The sequence below is a fragment of the Saimiri boliviensis genome, chromosome 4 (genome assembly GCF_048565385.1).
Source record: "Saimiri boliviensis isolate mSaiBol1 chromosome 4, mSaiBol1.pri, whole genome shotgun sequence".
NCBI classification, from domain to species: domain Eukaryota; kingdom Metazoa; phylum Chordata; class Mammalia; order Primates; family Cebidae; genus Saimiri; species Saimiri boliviensis.
In genome coordinates this window covers 102570409-102585809 of record NC_133452.1, presented here as the reverse complement: position 1 = coordinate 102585809, position 15401 = coordinate 102570409, and the positions used below count along the sequence as shown (strand labels likewise).

General features: G+C 38.2%; 1 protein-coding gene across 2 annotated transcripts in view; it reads right to left on the bottom strand.

Moving 5' to 3' along the window:
• Positions 1-15401, bottom strand: part of ZFAND3 (zinc finger AN1-type containing 3) — a 329390-nt gene that overhangs the window by 58376 nt on the left and 255613 nt on the right. The window contains exon 4 of one of the 2 annotated variants that reach the window (XM_039466542.2): positions 10131-10196. The exons of the other annotated variant lie outside the window; for it this stretch is intronic. Coding sequence (XP_039322476.1) covers positions 10131-10196 — 66 coding nt within the window. The remainder of the gene's footprint in view (positions 1-10130; positions 10197-15401) is intronic. 2 annotated transcript variants of the gene reach the window in all.

Sequence of the window (15401 nt, the reverse complement as noted above, 5' to 3'; positions counted from 1 at the left end):
TGGGACCTAATTCACATTTAGGGCTCCAATCACAAAACAGTACATTTTCCCTGATTTTATCTGAAATCTATACATTGTGCAAGGTGCTTTTAAACTCACCTATCATTTACATATTGAGTATCAAATCTAATTATTAATATATTTTATCTTACTCCTTCATTCTATTTTCAACATAAACTATTGAAGCAGAGTGATTTGAGTTCTTCCAGGGAAAGGAAACCCAAGGGAAAGCATTTAGACTATTTCTCCTTTCCAGTACTGAATGGCCAAAACCCACACATAGCCAGCAAACAGCCACTATGACATACCATGATAAACTTTGGTGAGAACTTTGCTTTCTGTGGCAAAACATGGTCAGATGGCACCTTTTGATCAGAGAAATTTTTGCAATCTTGCCAAATATTTTGTATTCTTTTTGTCCCCTGCCCCAGGAATCAAATGAACTCCTTCAGGACCCAAGATGATGAGTGCACAAGGTAAAACATTTCTTTAAATACTTTTTTCCTTGCCATGACAGATTTACTGTTTTGATCTTTCTTCAATGGTTACATTAAACGCTAATAAAAAATGAAAGGTTTATGTCTTCCCTAATATTCTCGTGATGGGAACTTGCATATTACATAAGTAGTCAAATTTCTAATTTTCTGCCTCAAATGCTGATACTGCAGACCTGAGGGAAGAGCTCTACTTAAAGGTCCAACGAGAAAGATTTAAAAAGTGAATTATACAGTTGAACCCACACCTGAAGCTACCTTCCTTTAAAAAGCCACAGAGCACACCTGTAATCCCAGCACTTTGGGAGGCCGAAGTGGGCGGATCACTTGAGGTCAGGAGTTCAAGACCAGCCTGGCCAACATGGCAAAACCCCATCTCTACTAAAAATAAAAAATTAGCTGGGCATGGCGGTGCACACCTATAGCCCCAGCTACTCAGGAGGCTGAGGCAAGAGAATTGCTTGAATCCTAGAGGTGGAGGTTGTAGTGAGCTGAGATCGCACCACTACACTCCAGCCGGGACAACAGACGGAAACTCCCTCTGAAAAACAGAAACAAAACTCCACGGAGCTGAGGAAGATCTGAAGTCCTCCTTAGAAGAGCTAGCTGTATTGTATAATATTGATGAATACAGTTTGTAGCCACTGATACAACTCCCTAGGATTAAATGTACTGGCATGAATATTGACTCTACCAGGAGAGAAAACACACAGGTGCAGGTATTACTAAGATTTACTGGGCCACTTCTGATTTAATACTAACACCTTTTAGCTTCCGAATCAATTTTTAAAATCTCAAATAAACTTCTTGGTAACCTAACAACAAAGGAAACATTTTCCTTTAACTGGCTTCCAAACACTGATGTGAAAGTCTTCAGCACATCAATCTTCTCTTAACTTCCAGATGAAAGAAGGTTTCTTCTCTTGTCTTCGCAAGAAAAAACAATATCATAAACAGGCTGTACAAAAGAAGTGAGTCAAGACTGGGCTTGGTGGCTCACGCTGTAATCCCAGCACTTTCGGAGGTTGAGGCGGACCAATCACTTGAGGTCAGGAGTTCAAGACCAGCCTAGCCAACATGGTGAAACCCTATCTCTACTAAAAATACAAAAATTTGCCGGGCGTGGTGGCAAGGGCCTGTAATCCCAGCTACCTGGGGGCTGAGGCAGGAAAGTAACTTGAACCTGGAAGGCCAAGGTTACAGTGTGCAGAAATTTCGCCTCTGCATTGCAGCCTGGGTGACAGAGCAAGATTCTGTCTCATAGAGGAGAGAGACAGAGAGACAGAGAGACAGCGAGAGAGAGAAAAAGAGAGACAGAGAGAGAGAACAATGAACAATACAAAGGTATTCTAGTTCATGTCACTGTTTTGTCACACTGAAAGGAAAACAGGTGACAGAAATTAGGGAGGGAGGGTAGAAAGGAGAGACATAAAATAAAATTGAATTAATATGCTTCCTATGGGGTGGGAAAATGACACTTTCTGGAAAAACTGCCTTGATAGTTAATGGGACAGTTCCTAGTCCCATCTGCTTTAATCTCAGACAGTTCTACAGCTCCCTTATGGCCTCACAAATAGTTATTTTATTTGCTGCTCTACTAATTATAATCACATTTTAAACATATACACAGCATTTTTTAACCATCCTTTTTCAAGTCTACCAGAGAGAATATTATCTACTCAACATATGTGCTGGAGGAAGAGTAAAAGTGAAATATAGACAGAGAAGAGCAAAAGTCTGTTGACAATACTGTCAAGTCTGCAAACTTGTCTATGATTTATTTCTTATTTTAACCTCAGAAATAAAAGGACTACAAAATGAAAAGGAAAAACTAAAGCCTCATATGAGTGTGCAACTAAGGCTGGAGCCCTTTTTTCATAGGCTAAAATACCTACTCCTTGATATAGTCAACCTAAGGCTAACAGCTAGTCAATGCCCCACTTAAATGATGCCTACCCCACCAGAGAAGAGCCAGCTCAGAGGGGCAGAATGCTTAGGCCCACCACTGGTCAAGAATCCTGCTGGAGAGACTATTTCTCCAAGTAAATTTAAGGCTAGACCTGGTCCTATCTATCCCATTACAGCTCAAATTTTAAGGTTCATCAATAGGAAATGGTAATAAAAGAAATATAAATATTTTGCCATAAACCTGCAAATGTCTTATTTTAATAGGTCACACAGTATGTCTTTAAGAAATCCTAATAAAAGGCAATGCATTTCCCTCCTTTCTCACAAGACCCTTTTTTTACAACAGCTTAAAAAATTTTTTTTTTAATTTTGTGGGTTCATAATAGGTGTATTATTATGAGATACATGAGATGTGTTGATACAGGCATTCAATGTGAAATAAGCACATTATGGAGAATGGGGTATCCATCCCCTGAAGCATTTATCCTTTGAGTTACAAGCAATACAATTACACTCTTTAAGTTATCTAAAAATGTGCAATTAGGTTATTATTGATTATAGTCACCCTGTTGTGCTATCACATAGCGAATCTTACTCTATTTTTTTTTCGGTATCCATCCACCATCCCCACTTCCTTCCCCAACCATGCAGTACCCTTCCCAGCCTCCAGTAACCAACCTCCTACTCTCTGTGCCCAAGAGTTCAATTATTTTGATTTTTAGATCCCACAAATAAGAGAGAACATACAATGTTTGTCCTTCTGTGTCTGGCTTATTTCACTTAACATAATGACTTCCAGTTCTATCCATGCTGTTGCAAATGATGGAATAGATAAAAAAAAAAATCAATGACTGGATCTCATTCTTTTTTATGGCTGAATGGTACTCCATTGTGTATAAGATACATTTTCTTTATCCATTCATCTGTTGGTAGATACTTAGGGTTGCTCCCAATGAATACTGATTCCATGAAATACTGACTCTACCAGGAAATAAAACACACAAGTTTAAGTATTACTAACCTTTTCAGGGTCACTTGTGACTTAATACCAACACGCTTTAGCTTCTGAATCAGTTTAAAAAATCTCATATACATTTCTCAGTTACCTAACAGCAAGGAAACATTTCTTGCTGGAAACATTCTTAGCTACCATGAACAGTGCTATGATAAATATGGGAGTGTAGATACTGCTTCAATATACAAATTTCTTTCTTTTGGATATATACCCAGCAGTGGGATGGCTGGATCATATGGAAGCTCAATTTTTTGTTTTTTTGAGAAACCTCCAAACTGTTCTCCATAGTGGCTGTAATAACTTACATTCCCACCAACAGTGTACAAGGGTTTCCTTTTCTTCACAGCCTTATCAGTACCTGTTATTGCCTGTCTTCTGAATATAAGCCATTTTAACTGGGGTGAGATAGTTCACTGTAGTTCTGATTTGTAGTTCTCTGAAGATCAGTGATTTTGAGCAACTTTTTGTTGTCTGTTTGCCATTCGTAGGTCTTTTGAGAAATGACTATTTAATCTTTTTTCCATTTGTTTGATTGAATTATTAGATATTTTTCCTATTAAGCAGTTGGAGCCCCTTATATATTCTGGTTATTAATCCCTTGTCAGATGAGTAGTTTGCAAATGCTTTCTCCCATTCTCTGAGTTGTCTCCTCACTTTGTTAGCTGTATTCTTTACTGTGCAGAAGCTGTTTAACACCACCCATTTTTGCTTTGGTTGCCTGTGCTTGTGGGGTACTGCTCAAGAAATTTTTGCCCAGACCAATGTCCTGCATATTTTTCACAATGTTTACTTTTAGCAGTTTTATAGTTTGAGGTCTGAGATTTAAGTCTTTAATCCACTTTGATTTTATTTTTGTATGTGGAGAGAGACAGAGTCCTAGTTTCATTCTTCTGCACATGAATATCCGTTTTCCCAGCACCATTTATTGAAGAGACTTTCTGTTCTTCAGTGTATTTTCCTGGTATCTTTGTCAAAAATCAGCTCAATGTAGGTGTGTGGATTTGTTTCTGGGTTCTCTATTCTGTTCCATTGGTCTATGTATCTGTTTTTATGCCAGTATCAGAGTGTTTTGGTGAGTATAACTCTGTAGTATAAATTAAAGTCAGGTAATGTGATTCCTCTAGTTTTCTTCATTTTGCTTATTATAGCATTGGCTATATGGGTCTTTTGTTGTTCCATATAAATTTTAGAATTTTTTTTCTATTCCAGTGAAGAATGTCACTGATATTTTGATAGAGATTTCATTGAATCTGTGCCCACTTTAAACATAAAAATATAATGTCATGAAGATAGTCAGTTAAATAGCCAAATACCTTCCAAATACAAGGAGATGACTATAACTCCAGTTACAATATTTTATTAGCTGAAGGTACAACTTGATGATTAGAAAAGATGAAGGAAAAAAGGGAATCTTCTGGTGGTTTGTTGCCAAGGAAAGTGATCTCTTTCCTTCACAAAATACTTGTTCTTGGCAGGAATGTTGTTAAGAATTAACAAGGGAACATGTGGAACACATTCTAAGCTCTCTGAAGAAATGTAAACTCTGTCTAGTAATCTGAAGGTGTGATGTGCTTTAATTCACACATTCTAACCAAAAGCAACCTAGGACTTGGCAGTACTTTTCAACTCTGTTGACTGTGGACATCCTAGAACTCTACAGAGACAGTGGGGGTGGGGTAGATTGAGGATAACCACACACCCTTCATTTAATTTGTTTAAATACAAAAATGATCATGGTATTGCCTTTCTTTTAAATCTAAAGATTACAATGAGTTTAACTGTTTTTTTCTGTTTTTGTTTTTGTTTTTGAGACAGAGTTTCACTCTCGTTACCCAGGCTGGAGTGCAATGGCGCGATCTTGGCTCACCGCAACCTCCGCTTCCTGGGTTCAGGCAATTCTCCTGCCTCAGCCTCCTGAGTAGCTGGGATTACAGGCACGCGCCACCATGCCCAGCTCATTTTTTGTATTTTTAGTAGAGACAGGGTTTCACCATGTTGACCAGGACGGTCTCTATCTCTTGACCTCGTGATCCACCCACCTCGGCCTCCCAAAGTGCTGGGGGATTACAGGTTCGAGCCGCCACCGCGCCCGGCCGAGTTTAACTGTTAATAGTTCTGTGTGGCTAAAAGCCAGCATCTAAAGAAAAGCCTTTCCCATCTAGCTCACAAAGACAAACTGATCTTTCATTTGCTACTATAGCCACTTTTTGCAATCTGCTTCTCAGACTCACAGTGATGACAAAACAGTTTCTTAAAAAGACTTGCCTCTCTCGTTTTGCTAGTTGTAGACCAACCACTCTACACTATTGTCTACCTCTAAATTATGACAATACCCTTTATCTTATCAAAACAGTAGCTGCTTGAAATACAAATGCTGACTGATTAATCAACCACTGAGGTCTTCACTTACTAGACTACATAATGATGGGTCTAATGCTAATCTTTAGAGCTAATTTTCAAAGTTCCCAGAAGAAAATAATGTTTACTGAAGAAGTCACTAAGCTTTTAAAACTGCATAGTACTATCTAAAATAACTGGCCATGTACCTTTAATATGTATTTATTTGTGTGTGTATTTGCTGTTTATAAACTATATGTATGGGCTGAGCACAGTGGCTCACGCTTGTAATCCCAGCACTGTGGGAGGCCAAGGCAAGAAGACTGCCTGAGCTTAGGAGTTCAAGACCAGTCTGGGCAACAATAAGACCTTGTCTGTATTAAAAATTTTTTTAAATAATAAAAATAAAGTATATGTATGAACACACACACACAATAAAGTGAATTTGTTGCTACTAAAAAATAAAAAAATGATAAAGTATATGTGTGAACGCACACACAACCAAGTGAATTTGTAAAATATAAATTAAGGCTGAGCTTTTGCTGTTTTCTATTAAAAAATTTAAAAAGTGATAAAAATAAAGTTTATGTACACACACACACACACACACACACACACACAAAAGTGAATTTGCAAAATTCACTAGGTTAAGGATGAGCTTTTGCTGTTTTCTCCCCACACCTCAGACGGTACATTGTGTGCCCTTTGTCAGAAAATGCTGACTTAAAGAACCACCTTAGTCTAATCTCCGCATTCTTTTTCTAACACACATCATTACTGAGTTCAAGGCTGCTTTAGGTCCAACCTTGTATGGATAGACTGGCTGGGAGGAGGTAGGTAAGATCTAAGGTCCCACTCTGCAGCTCCTAAGAAGTGACACAACTGTAATTATTTACTGACCATCTGTGCCTGAAGGCCCATGTGGTTTCTGTCTGGGAGATCTTTGGGAGACCCCCTTCATAGTAGAAATCACTGTACAACACATGCCACAGACATGAATCCTCATTTGAAGAACCTAGGCATAAAGGCTACAAGGAACATTCCAGCAAAGCAACAATAACAATTGGTAGTTTGAAAGAAAAATGATCAAAATCTCTACCACAGGCAACCTCCATCTTTCTCTAACAGAGAATGGAGAAAGATGGAGACAAAGTCAGTCAACCTGTGGTTCTCAAAATAAATCTTAATTTACTTCTCAAAATCAGGAGGCTCTGTCCTTGAGAGTCAGGGCCAATATTTAAGGCTTAGGCACTCTGGCCAGCCTAAGAGGGCACAGAACAGACTTCTTGAAAAGTAGTACAGCTGGCTTAACTTGATGACCTTTAATGTCCATGCTGAGAAACCTCAACTTCTCTTCAGGTGGTTTAGGAGATGACCTGGACATTGCATTAATTCCTTCCAAGCCAGAAATTCTCAATCTTGTTCTAGTTAAGAGGTATGTATTCACCTAATGAAGGCCTACAAAGGTAAGCCTGAGAACTCAATGCTTACCATCTCACTAACAGAGATCTAAAAACATTACCACCTTCAATTGCTACTATAATACTGACATGTAACAAAGAATGTGATCAATATAAAATCAGTTAATAAAACTGAGTACAACAAAGAATGCCAGTACTACTGCCTTACTCTTCCTTCTGCTTAAAATATCTGTTGATGTATTTATCACCACCATCTGACAGGTGCTCACTATAAAGACATAATCTTCATTAAGACAATGGAAGCTACCAAAAACTGAATGCCTACTATGTGAGTGTATTCTTTTCTTCTTTTTTGAGACGGAGTCTCACTCTGTCACCAGGCTGGAGTGCAGTGATGTGATCTCGGCTCACCGCAACCTCCGCCTCCCAGGTTCAACCTATTCTCCTGCCTCAGCCTCCTGAGTAGCTGGGACTACAGGCATGTGCCACCACACCTGGCTAATTTTTGTATTTTTAGTAGAGACAGGGTTTCACCATATTGGCCAGAATGGTCTCAATCTCTTGACCTTGTGATTTACCCAGAATGGTCTCGATCTCTTGACCCTGTGATCTACCTGTCTCGGCCTCCCAAAGTGCTGGGATTACAGGCACGAGCCACCATGCCCGGCCTTCTTTTTCTCTTACATCAAACCTGAGAGATTTATCATCCCATTTTATAAGTGAAGAACAAAATTTTGAGATGTTAACTTATTTACTTAAAATCACAACTTGTTAGTGGCTAAGCTTAGAACTGAAACCGTATGTGATTTGAGAACTCACATTTTCAAACCAGTTTACTATATGCTCTATTTCCAAATGTATATTTCATTTTTTCCATATTTCATTCAACAGTCTGCTTTTCCACAGTCTGGTTAGGAGAAGAAGCAATTACAATAAAACGTGAAAAGTAGCTGCATGATACAGGGGAAAACAATGTAGGCTTACATTGTGCCTTAAAGATCCGTGACCGGCTAGGCGTAGTGGCTCAAACCTGTAATCCCAGCACTCTGGGAGGCCGAGGACGGCAGACTACAAGCTCAAGAGATAGAGACCATCCTGGCCAACATGGTGAAACCCCGTCTCTGCTAAAAATACAAAAACAATTAGCTGGGTGTGGTGGTGCGTGCCTGTAGTCCTAGCTACTCAGGAGGCTAAGGCAGGAGAATCGCTTGAAACCAGAAAATTGGAAGCTGCAGTGAGCCGAGATTGCGCCACTGCACTCCAGCCTGGCAACAGAGCGAGACTCTGTCTCAAGAAAAAAAAAAAAAAAAAAAAATGATCCGTGTCCAAGTCTTGGCCCCATCACTCACTAGCAATATTACCTCAGAAAATATACTTAAGTTTCTGAGTGGCCACATTTTTTTCATCTGTAGAAGAAGAGTAATAATAACTATCTTGCAGAACTGTTCTGAAGATTAAATCACTATGTACATAAAGAATACTGAGTAGTGCCTGGCAATGTAATAAGCATATAATAAATATCATTATTAGTTTTAGGAACACAAAATAGTCTAAGATCACAGAGGAGGAAATAGGTCTACCTAAAAGATGGACACAAGAACATGATATTCGCCAGAGTTTCCTGCTAGTTTCAGCATCTAAGTACATGAGTCTCCTTCCCAAACCTCTCAGGATGACCCAGTGTGTTCAAGGTTCAACTCCTTGACTGCTACCTGAACATAGTGGTAGAGCTAACAGTAAACCTTTCTCTGAGGGCCAACGTTGGAAGGAAAGACAAAAGACTTAAAGTACTGATGCACCTGAAGTGCTGGACTGCAAATCAAAGGACTCTGAATGTTTTCAAGCTTCTGGCTGGAATGGGCAGGTAGTTGGCTCTCTGACTTCCCACTGGCTAAAATCAGGATGGTCTATCTCTATCTCAATAAAATAGAGAAACATACTCTACCTAGTGGAGCTTGGGAACTGGGCACAGGAGGGATAACAGCATGAAAAGACTATCTCACACCCACCACCCTGTCTCAAAGCTGGTCATCTGGAAGAGAAGAGTATAATTAAGTTTAGAGTTCAGTGTCTGGATGTTACTTTGAAACTATGCAAACATGGACCTGACTGAGGTCTAGCATCAAACTGTGAGCATGAAAAGGAGCTGAGGTTTCAAAGTAAGTTTGTATATGGAAATAGTTTGTGCCATTTCTGCTGGGGAATTACAAGGTTTTTTTTTTAGGTTATGAAAAATACTCTGACGTGACCTTTAGAAAAACAATATAATTATTTTGACTCTTCCAAATACAATCCTTGAGATATGGAGATATGTTAAATAGCAGACACCATTATTAGAAAAGGCAAATACTGCTTAAAATAAATTAAGCTATGGCCAAAGGGAACAATGGGTATTCTGACTGCTCTTTAGAAAGCCAAAAGATTCATGACTTCATGTTTAATAAAAATGTCAGATGCACAAAGATGTTTTTGGGACTCCGTGCATCTAAAAAGAGAAATTTCAGTATACCCATGGCTTAAATCAAATGACAGAAAATAATTTTCCAAAAATACTAGAATACTACAATAGTCAACTAAAACACTGATTTTCTTCATTAAAGCTTCTTTCATTAAAATTTCAATCCTGGCCCTCAGATTAGCTACATGTTACAAACTGGGCAATGATCTGCATTTCTGTTAAGTCTTAATAACTTTCTTCAGATATTAGAAAGTATATGTATTTTGATGTCCACCGTCTTGGATCTAGCTGCCAGCATTTACTCAGTCTATCTGACTCTCCAAGAACATCACTCTGACCTTTGCTGACACTCCACTGTCAATACTAAGCACATATATCACCTCACAACTGATGGAAGAAACGAGAGGACCCTGACAAACACACCAAGCTAGAACCAGCTGCTGACTTCTGTGAAGAATTCAAATAAGGACGAATTCACATAAGAACAACGTACATACCTGTACCACAGGATCTTTTTGTTGGTGTGATTAATGAGACATGAGCTGTGTCTGTGCATGGCCCACCTAGAAACAGAAAGGCAGGTGCATCAGTCAGGACACATCCTTTACATGACCATATAGCTGCTTTCCTGAGTAAAGAGAAACTTAAAAAGGAAAAGATCAATCTACAAATATATATGAGGAGAAGTAGTAGGAAAGACGGTGGTGGTGGTGGCGGTGGCGGTGGTGGTGATGGTGGTGGGTTAATTCTAAGGACCTAATTTTAGTTCAGCAATTTAGTCTACAGAGATGCACAGTCTTTCTACATTATAACATGCTTTTCATAAAAAAAAAAGTCAAATCTCACATAATAACAAGTTGAAGAATAAAAATTTAATTAGAATTCAGATCTGGGTGAGAGGAAATTACCCACAAGTTTGGGAGATGTGTTCTTCCATAGAATGATGAGTAGGAGTACTCTGTCCTAGGCTGGTGTCTCAGCAGTCACTCTACCCTGGAATTTACTGAAAAACTAGCCTTACTTAATAAGAAGTGGGAGGCTCCTTAAGAAACAATAAACTCGTCAGAAGAAATAAGGATCATTTTCTTATACAAAGAAAGCATTGCTGACCAAGAAAGAATATCTAGTTTCATTATAAGAAATATGATATGAAGAGGCCCTTTATGGAATCCTGGTGGGCCCAGAGATCTGATGCACAGGCATAATTCAAGAGTACGCAAGAGACATAGTTGCTGGGTGAGTGAAGGCTTCAGAATCAATACTTTCATCCTGTAAAATCAAGATCTTCAGCACAATCTGAAGTTGATACTGATACATATCCCAACACTCCCCACTGACATGCCCTAGGAGGGGCAGTGGTGATCATAAAGGAATAGAACACATAGGCAAATGTTACACATTTATTGTAAAAAGGGTCTCCAGGTGACTATAACTAGCAGAAGGAAAATATGGTTACTTGGTAGAATCATGGATCTCCTACAACAAGAATTCGTATCATTTAAGTTACTCACTGAAAAGAAGGGAAAGATCAAAGAGCTCTGAGACCTGTTCCTAGAGCACGTGCTGCCGAGATTCATGGGTTTATTGGAGAGCCCACCTAAGGAGTTCACTCTTCACTTACTCTTTACTATAAGAAGGCCATAACAACAACAACCCTTAGTGGGTGTACAAAGACAGAGGGAAATTTTAAGAGAGAGGAAAAACCAAGTGCATGCATTGTTGATTTCAAAGAACACTTAGCAAACACCTACTATGTGTCACCACAGCTTAGTCCCACAGTCAGGGAGACCATCATAATCTTTCTTAAAAAACAAACCTCATGTACATAAAGAACAATACATGACATCAATAAACAGCTGGATAGAAAGTGGTCGAGTGCCAAAACATATGGACCATATGCTATATGTAGTCAGGAAGGAGAACATTCATCATTGGCTTGTATTACTTGGAAATGCAGCAATTTGAAAATGAGTCAAGAATAAATTGCAGAGTTTCAAAAGTCAGACCAGAGAGCAGAGTATTTCAATTGAAAATTTTTCTATAAATGTCACATTCGCCACAAAAAGCATAATGAACTAAAATTCCAGAGGTTCAAATGGGAAACTGTGACATGAAAATAGGCAACATGAAGAGACAATGAGGCACATGCAACGCTAACACAGCCTCAACAGCCTCAAAAACCCTCTGGGCACTGGCTTCTGTAGCTCCTTAAAATGCTGTGACTTCTGCTTCCACGTAAAGGTTCTTTGTTTTTGTTAGCTGAAGCCTTCTTGTTTCTGGAAAAGTACAGGCTTTTTAGAAGACTCAGTTCAACTAGACTCTTCAAGTAGGGAAGTCTGACAACTACTCCCTACTTGCTGAGCAATCTTGAATAAGTGATCCTCGTTTAATGAAACAAACAAAAAAATGGAATTTAATCATCTGTGTAGCAAGGTGTCATAAACCATAAACCTTTATATTACGTATTATCACCACTTTCTCTTCCACTTGATTTTATGCTCCCAAGGACCAAGAATCACACTGTTATCTACTACTGAGTCATGACTATGTTGACAGTGAGTGCTTAGTAACATTCATCAAGTGACTACTGCAAGCTATTTAATCTAATCAGAAGAGTAACAGATTTACATATATTATAATATATATATATATATTTATTATACTTTAAGATCTGGAGTAAATGTGCAGAACATGCAGGATACATAGATATACACGTGCCATAGTGGTTTGCTGTACTACCCATCATCTACATTAGGTATTTCTCCTAATGGTATCCCTCCCCCAGCTCCCCACTCCCTGACAGGCCCTGGTGTGTAATGTTTCCCACCCTGTGTCGATGTGTTCTCATTGTTCAACTCCCATTTATGAGTGAGAACATGTGATTTTTTTTTTTGTTTTTTTGTTTTTTTTGTTTTGTTTTTTTTTTGAGGAACTTTTAAAATTAGGGTATAACATTTGAGAGAATGCAATAAGAGAATGATGGGTATAGGTCTTAAATGTACATCCCAAGGGATTTTAACACATATATGCTGTGTAACAACCATAGATCAAAATATTAGAATATTCCCAACATCCAGAAAGTCGTGGGGATCATTTTTAAAAACACAGGTTTCCAAGCCCTGACTCTGGAAATTTTGATGTATTAGATTGGGGTGGACATAGGAGCAAATTAGTGTACTAAACCAGCTGAGCACAATGTAAATATTAACAGTCCAGTCAGTTCTATTTCTGATGACCCCTAGCTTGGTATCTGGCCAAGATCACTGAGTTCCCACAACACTGTGAGCTGCACAGTGCACAAGAGTCAGTAACAGCTTAACTAACAAAAATACTTTTTTTTAAAGGACATAAAATAATCCATCCAGTAGAATTATATGAGAAAACAAACTGTCAAATCAAAACCCCTAAAGAAATCTGGTTGATACTCATGAATTAAAACCCCATGTTTACAAATGTTCTAGATGATTATCAAGTAAGAGAATCTTTACCTCATCTTTAGTCTGAGAGTTTGTTATTTAAAAAATTTCTAGTGCATAAATTTCTATAGGTTTTTGCAAATAACTTTAAGGCTACCCAGCATATCTCAACATGCATCATCATGAAAGTGTTCTCCAGAGAGCTTGTTAAACTAACAACCCAATTCAATGTATTCACTACATTACAGTAAAGTACAAATGGAACCATCGTTGAGCCAAGACAAATTGACAGCAAGAGTAACTGGCAGTGATAATATATCCAAGCTTTGATAATTGGGCAATGTTATAAACAGAGAACTTACGAGTTAAATTTGGTCTGGCAAACTACAACCCACAAAACACTTTAAAATCCAGAACAGGAGCATATCAGCACTGCACATATATTCTACACTAATTGTGCTGTCATCCAAAACTATACTCTCAAATAAAAGGAGCAGCCAATATCCACCCTTACACAATTACAAGTAATTCCAAATATTAACTCTGTTAAAATCAATGCAGAAAATTAAGGGCCACTCAAGGAAAACCTTTTCAGGTTTCTGTCCACAATAAAAAAAATATATAACATGAGGAACATATGGTTACAGCAAACAAAATAGTTTTGAGAGTTGACAGTAAGGGTCAAAGTTCCCTTCTGGGCTTTCTAATTCCTGAGTGTGGCTGGCATAAATCCCCACAAATCACTGTAAACTTGGCTCCCATTTTTTACCTTTCTTCATCTTTACAAGCAACAGCGTAGACAGAGCTAGTAACTAAAGAACAAGGTGAGAATGCCTCTTCGTGACTGTACAGATGAATGTAGTGTGTATGTGTGTGTGTTGAGTGGGACTGAGGTTGGGACAATAAATGTATTTCTAAGCACAGAAAAATTCAAATCATTATCTTCTAGCCTGCATTAGTGGCAAATGAGTTTGGAAAAACAAGTCTGGGTTTATTAATGTTTAAAACAATCAACGTTCCTTGCCTAGTATGACAGGTTGTTGGGATTCTGAGTCAGATGATATCAAGATTAACCAACCTGAAGTAACTTTTGGCAATCATCACAAATGCTTTTTGCTTTCTTTTGCTAAAGCAAATTAAATAACCGAATTTTTTCAAGCTTCTTCATTATCCGGAGATACTTATTAACAGACTAGCATTTTGAATTTGGTATCACATTCAGAGGACTTTTTCCTTAAAAAACGTCAATTTAAAGTCTGGAGTTTGCAAGTGAATAAACCCTCTGGTAACTGTGGTTTGTGACTAGAGAAGAGAGACTATTCTACCTTTTCTTCTAGGGATGTTTCTATTCTCATATTAAAGGTGTCATACATAATGCAGCACTATGGATCACATTTGCAATTCTACATGAAAGCCATGAATCTATATTCTTCAGCTGTATCCCCAACAAGTGGAAATTGTTACAGCATTTGCAACAGCGTAGTAGATTTTCCTGGGGAAATAGTACTGACTTCAGCCCTATAAAGTTGAAGACATGGGTCAAATCTGCATACTCACTTCACTGTAACCTGAGAAAACAGGACTAAATAAACATACCCCATTATATATCAACACACACATTTCAAAGTGAAGTACCAGAATTCTTATATTTTTCCAGTCTCCTACAGAGTTACTGAGCATGTCAACAAACCCAGGGCTACCTACTCATGTAGTGGTCAATCCCATCAGCTAGTTGAAGAATACAACTCAAGGAGGAAGTCAAGAGCAGGAGTTTGGAGGATAGCTGCATTTAGCCTCTCATGCACTCAAAATCCACAGGCGAGTAAATACAGAAAAATAGCATTTCTTCTTAACCTTGAAATAGAGATCAACAATCTACTCTGAAAAGTTTTGTTAAAACAGTTGTGATGACTGGTTATTTTTGGCTCCTGGTTCCACTAGCCCTCATTGGCTGCAATTAAATCACGTGCTAAAAGTCTTCAACACAGATAACACATCAATGAGAAAAAATAGACTATCAAGTAGTTGGTCAGCTAAAAACTGCCAGAAGTGCAATAATCAAATATTCTGCTATCAGTCCTTTCATGGTAACTGTAAAACATTAATACACAAAAATAGCCATTCCTTCTGTAGATTTGTGACACTTCAATTTTCTTACTTAACATGACATTTATATAACAGTATCTAATTAATTATCAATTAAAGGCACTGTGGGCTAATTAAAAATGCAACATCCTTTTTTAACCAGCTTGTCAATTCCACTCTATCATAATCTGTACATTGTTTACCTTTGCAGCATCTCACTGTTCCAGGTTCACAGTTCTAAAGGTAATTTTGGACAATAAATTAAAG